The following is a 6,377-nucleotide window of genomic DNA, read 5'->3' as shown; positions in this document are numbered from 1 at the left end:
ATACTTGTATCGGATTACAAGTATGAGTTTCACATAAATCATATTGGTAGCATTTGTAGTTATATATCTGCACAAACTTTTCTTTGCAAACATCCTATGTTTTATAATTTTTTTTATAAAACTCACTATAGCTTGGTTATAACTCCACATAATCATGGATACAAAAATACTAATAGAATAGAACTGTATGTAGTATATGGATTTACTCTTAGATCAAAATTAAGTGTAGTGTTTTATTTAAATAAAACAAACACTTAAGAATATACAACACGAAATCATGTTGGCTTCAACTTATATTTCATAAGTGAATCAACATCTATACTTGTATGTGATTACAAGTACAATTACATTTAGGTTAGGATGACACTCCTTATTGTTATTTTATCACTTTGAATTCTAAAAGTAACATTTTTATATAATATGATAACTGTTCGTTTTTATATAAAAATCATCTTTTAACAGCACAAACGAATCAAAACCTGTTAAACTCAACAACAATTATTGTTGACGTATTTTTTAAACATGTGTAATCTCAGGAAATTAGAAGTTGGATTTCAAGCCTCATGAGTAATGGAATAACCTATCTTTTCTTGTCTTTTGTTGTTGGACAATCTGTTCAGGCCTTTTTCTTTTGTTAAACTATGTTTAGCTAATCTTGTTTCGTAAACTTGTGTTTTCAAAATTACAAATGATGTAATCCCTATATTCGAATTTATAAAATCATGTAATGTTATTCAAGTTGTGTACTGTTCGATGTATGTTTGTTAATTGTGATCCAATTTTCAATGTCGCAACCTCGGCGCTTCCGCCGCCGAGCGGGGTGTGACAGAAGGAGGCACGTCGCGCCTCATATATGTTTGTGCCGCACACATTGCTGACGTGTCCTCCTTTGTTTGATGCCATGTGTTGCCTCCGCCTTGGTCCACGTCGCTTAGTTGACGCCTCTTCCTGCATGGTCACGTGTCATAATCTCCATGGGCTACGTGTCGACTTTTCGTGGTGCCATTTCACCATGTCTCTCGAAGGAGTCGGCTCTCTGACCACACCATGTGGCACCTCCTGGTCATGTCACGTCCTTGCGACAGGTTAATTTTCACAGATCTTCGGAAGACCATAACTTTCGCATACACGCTCCGTTTTCGACGTTCTTTATATCATCAGATTCATCGCGATTAGCGCTACAATTTCCATTAAGGTCTTAACTGCTAATTCTCACTCTAACTAAAATTCATCTTTAGACCAGTTTAGACTGTTAAAGTCTGTGTAAAATTCATAACTCTTTCCTATGAAATCTGTTCTCGACTATCTTTATATTGACAGACTCCTTATCACGAGATCTTCAACTATCATTTAGATTGTTTCGGCTAACAATCAATAGATTTGAGTTTCGATTTCTATGTCCGCACCGCTGCACCGAAACTTCGAAAAATCATAACTTCCTCATACAAAGTCAGATTTGGACGTTCTCTATATGCACGCTCTTGGTTTTACGATTACTATGGCTTCCATTAGATTTCTTAGTCTAAAAAGCAACCTATCTAAAATTCACTTTTTACAACGCGTGTAGCTGTGTCGGTTTAATCGTTGAACTTCGAAGAAGCATAACTTCTTCATACGAAGTCAGATTTTAGAGCTCTTTATATATACAAAATCCTTTGGTTAAGATTACTTATCTTAAATAACCTTCTATAAAAATGTCGTTTTATCGTTTTGTCGATAATTTCCTTAAAAGACTTATAATAAGTAGTCTCCAATGCGCAAGATTAACGATTTCCCTATTCGAGAGTTCAAATTATAATACTTATCACTTATTGTATCTTAATTGTCTATCCCGAAGTTGCAACGTTACATAATTCGAATTGTGAGACACAAAATACCTTTGCTTGATGTGCTGTTGTAAGAGACAAAGAGATCAAATGATCTATTTTCGAGTATATAAGTTCTAACCGAATTTTGGAACTTCAATCAACCTTATATAGATGATAGAGATCGGTTGAAAGTTGGTTAATGGGGCTTACATACATTTTTGGTGCCAAAAAGATGGCTAGAAATATGGTTTTTTAGACATAACCGAATATGACATCATCATGATGTCACAACCGCCAGGTGCTCTACCCCTTGGACCCCGCAAGGGGAGCTGCTCCTAGACCCCCCCCACCCAGGGGGGCTGTCCCTTGGAACCCCATAACCAAGGGCGCTGTCCCCATACCCCCGTATTCCTGAGTTCATATTTGACATTCCGAGTATGCACCCCCACACCTCCAATCTCAGATAGCAAACATAACTCAACCTGTCTCGATAGTTATACTAACTACACTAAAATATATTGATAACACTAAAATATGTTGATAACACGAAAATCACCAACACAAATCGAGTTGATTCATTGTCATGGGGGGTGTTAAGAGGGGGCAAAGTGGGCAGTTGCACAGAGCCCAATATTTGCAAGGAATGTAACCGTCATTGGATCTCATTGATCCATATGGGAGGATTGATACAGTACGATTAAATTTAGAAGATGATTTACATAATGATGGTGCCAACGAATTTGATAAGTTGTGTAGTGAATTGTCTTAAAAAAAATGTGGCCTTTAAGGAAAAAAGAATTTGCTATTTTAATGATTACTAAACTTTTGACTGAATCTGGTAGTTCTTTGTGCTCATGGTTCGCCAGCCAAATGGTAGACCTCTAAAAAAAAAAAAAAAGAGAGAGAGAAATAAATCCTAGTATACAATACCCATCTAAGATTTAAGATTATGAAATAATCTCAAACACTAAAAACTTCAATTCTATTCACAAAAACAACTTAGTTGATTATCTAACTTTTTTAAATGATGATATATCATATACTTAATTTGAATAATTGACATATATTAGTTTTAATATTTTGATTGGACAATGTACATTTTTTTTTGTGATTTGAATACCCTAGTTTGAAGTTGTATATTTTTTTTGTTAAATGGTTGCTTGTCTATTTTCTAATTTCGGTTATTTTTTGGTTTGTATAAGAAATGCTTTTGCAATATTGTTTATGGTTGTTTTTTGACTTGTTATTTAAGATTTTTATAACCTCAAAAATTTGTTTTATTATTAAAAGTGTTTATAATCTAAAAAAAGAATGCATAACGTAAAATTGAACCAAAAAAGAAAAATACGTATTGAATGAACAAAAAAGAAAAATACATATTAAAAGGAAGGATATGTAATATCAATATGTATATAGAAAAGGGTGAATTACACCAATCGTCCCTGGTGCACATGTCAGAAAGCGTGTTTAGTCTCTATTTTCAAAAATTAACTCGGATCGTCCCTCGTTTGTTTTAATCTTGCACACTTCATCTCTCAAGACATAAAAAGACTATTTTACCCTTTACAATTTGTTTTTTTAATTTTTTTAATTTGTTTTATCATTTTCAGTTAATAAAAAAAAAGAAAAATATATATACACCTACCCACCCTCCCCCCTTTTCTTTCCCTACATTTCTTTCGTCTCCCTAACTATCTGGAAAGACCAAAAGATCACCACCATCGTATTCTCAGATTCAATATTTGCCATTTTCATCTCCGGTTACCCCAAAAACATCTCCGGCGACTCTGAACAGAAAAGAAAGAACTCCATTTTTTTTTCTCCAAGAACTTCACCATTCTCTTTTTCTTGTAGCCCTTTCTCTTTAATAACTCCATTTCATGGACCAAAAAGAAAGAAGAGGTTGACGAACCCTGTCATAAATGGTCAGAGAAGAACAAGAGACAGGTAAACGCAAACCCTAAATCGTCGTCTGCATCTGAAGTGTCATAACACAAACCCTAGATCGATGTCGTATCCCTTCGTCTTTTTAGATGTGCGTCTGAAGGTGGCGATAGGGTTTCAGATAGTGGCGATAGGAGGTCTGGAAGAGTCACACAGGTGGTGATGATGGCTTTGCAAGGTCACCTTTATCCGGCGAGGCGACGACTTCAGATGTCGCTGGAAGTGGCTTGAACATCGATGGATGGGATGTGATTGTGGGTGAGGGAGTTGGATGGAGGCAATGATAGGTGGTGATGGTGGCTCTACGAGGTCACCTTCTCCAGAGGTGGGGACGATGATTGTGGCTAGCGATTTAGCCGACAATTTTAGGAAATCTGTGAGTTTGTTTCCGATTAGCAACAATTGAAGGGTGGGAAAATGTAGGGTCTATTTTTCTTTTAAAAAAATTGATAACAAAAACAATAAAAACATTAAATTAATTGAAAATTAAAAACATAAGGGTATTATCGTCATTTCAGTTTTGGAAAGGACTAAGTTCGCAATAAAGTCGTATTTGAGGGACGAAACATGCAAAGTTAAACCAAATGAGGGACGGTCCGAGTTAATTTTTGAAAATAAGGACTAAACACGCTTTCTGATATGTGTATGAGGGACGATTGATGTCTTGTATTCTTGGGCGCGTATTTTTGAAAAAAAAAACTTATTTTTTCATGAACTCAAAAGGGTATAATTGTAAATGTCTTCTATTCTTCAGAAGTTCTTCCCAAAAATCAAAGCTCTTATTTCACAACTATTAATATTCAGGAAGATGAATTTAGCCATTTTCTAAAAGCTCAGAAGCAAAAATGGTTCGATCGCGAAACAACAAAGACGGGGAACCCGATAACGCCACCGCCACTACCACCTCCACCGGCACCGGCACCGACACCGACAACGTGGTTAACATTTCTTCTGATGTTGATTCATCTCTTTCACCATCGTCTAGTAGAAGTAACAATTTCAATTCTTCCTCAAGTGTCTCTATCTCTCCAATGCCTAAGGTGCTGTTTGTTTTTTTAAAAAAAAACCACTTCAGACCACTTATTGCTGTGCCGCGCAGCACACGCGCAACACTTGGCCTTTCGCAGCTGTTTGTTTTCCTGAAGACTTCTGACTTAAAAACTGCTGCGCGTGTGCTGCGTGACGCAACACTAAACCAACTGCTTCAAACCTCTTCGCGCCTTACTTTAACTTACTACAGCAGTCTGCAGACGTTAAAAAACAAACAAACTTTTTATTAAATGCTCCAGCCTTTTGTTCCTGCAGACGTTAAAAAACAAACAAACTTTTTATTAAATACTTTTTATTAAATGCTCCAGCCTTTTGTTCCACCTCTTCTGCCCGGTCAGCATTGCAGAGGTGGTCAGCCCTTAAGACATTTTCGCTTTCCAAAAACAAACACACCTAAGATTCCTCGAATAAGAACCAAGAACGTAGGTAAACCCACTTCTACTGATAATTCAGCTTGTTCAGCATCGCCATCTCCTTCAGCATCTCCATCTCCATCTCCATCTCCATCACCTTCACCATCGCCATCGCCATCGCCATCGTCTAGTGGCAGAAGGTTCGATTCATACTTAAGTGCCTCAATCTATTCAATACCTAAAAGTTCTCCCAAGAATCCGGTAGTACCAAATAGTCCAAGAACTCCGGTACCAAACAGTCCAAGAACTCATTTCGTTGATGATCAAGAATCATGGGAAAAATCAATAGAGGAGTTAAAGTCTTTTGGGCCGATCTTCTGCAAGAGAGTCAAATATGATGGTAAGTCATCAAAAGACTCCAAGAATTCATTCCATTTCTAATGTTATGTAAACGCATTTGTGCTTTCTGTAGGAAAAGAACTCAGCTACAGTAACTGCTACGAAGTTGCAGATGCCCTTTTTGAAAGCCACAGATCTTGTATAACAGAGGTAATAGATTCGATTTCTGTTTGTTTTAATCAGTTTAATCCATTGAATATCACTCACTAATAATTGCAGGCAGAGAGTGCTGCAAGGGCTCGAAATTACATTGATGCTGCTAAATTTAGAAAACAGGTAACATTAACATATATAAAATATTACCCTAAATACTGGATATTTATGAACTTTTTTTTTTTTTTTTTTTTTTTTTTTATGTAGGCAGACGATGCTTTCATAGAAGCTACAAAAGAAGTGTTGATAGCTTCAACAAGAATGTTTCTATATATGTTATTTTGCAATTTAAATCCTTTTATTATAAATAAAATTCTAATATTGTTTGTACATACTGGAATGCAATGATCTATTCTCATTCCATGGTATTGTCCATTCCATTCTTTTATGATTACATTCCATCCCAAACAGACCCGTAATAGTTGATAAAGAAAAAAAAGACATGGATGTATAATATACTATGCACCAACTGAAATCAAGTCATATATGGGTAATGATGTATGCATGGATAAACTGTTGTACACATAAGGTCATTTTCTTCTCTAGACTGAATGACCATTTTACCCTTGAAAGCAAATTTCACAATATTCATCAAAAACAATTTTAATGTGAGGAAAAACAAATGGAGAATAGGTAAAGAGTTGTTTTTGCTTAACCTATTAAGTCATTT

At 35.8% G+C, this 6,377-nt stretch overlaps 1 protein-coding gene across 1 annotated transcript; it reads left to right on the top strand.

The window, feature by feature from the left end:
• The first annotated feature begins 4,597 nt into the window (after window positions 1-4,597).
• Window positions 4,598-6,068, top strand: LOC145139379 (uncharacterized). The gene is made up of 5 exons (XM_079073221.1): window positions 4,598-4,792; window positions 5,111-5,555; window positions 5,628-5,704; window positions 5,774-5,830; window positions 5,915-6,068. Exons 1-5 carry the CDS (start codon window positions 4,598-4,600, stop codon window positions 6,053-6,055), a joined length of 915 nt encoding a protein of 304 aa, XP_078929347.1. The 3' UTR covers window positions 6,056-6,068.
• Window positions 6,069-6,377: the final 309 nt, after the last annotated feature.

Source organism: Lactuca virosa, chromosome 9 (genome assembly GCF_052849685.1).
Source record: "Lactuca virosa cultivar CGN04683 chromosome 9, Lactuca_virosa_CGN04683_v6, whole genome shotgun sequence".
Taxonomy (NCBI): Eukaryota; Viridiplantae; Streptophyta; class Magnoliopsida; order Asterales; family Asteraceae; genus Lactuca; species Lactuca virosa.
The sequence above is the reverse complement of the archived record's forward strand: the minus strand, read 5'-3'. Positions and strand labels throughout refer to the sequence as shown.

Coding starts and splice junctions, on each gene's coding strand:
- LOC145139379 (XM_079073221.1), top strand. CDS start 4,598: ATGGTTCGATCGCGAAACAACAAAGACGGGGAACCCGATAACGCCACC. Junction 5,556..5,627: donor CAAGAGAGTCAAATATGATG/GTAAGTCATCAA, acceptor TGCTTTCTGTAG/GAAAAGAACTCAGCTACAGT. Junction 5,705..5,773: donor ACAGATCTTGTATAACAGAG/GTAATAGATTCG, acceptor TAATAATTGCAG/GCAGAGAGTGCTGCAAGGGC.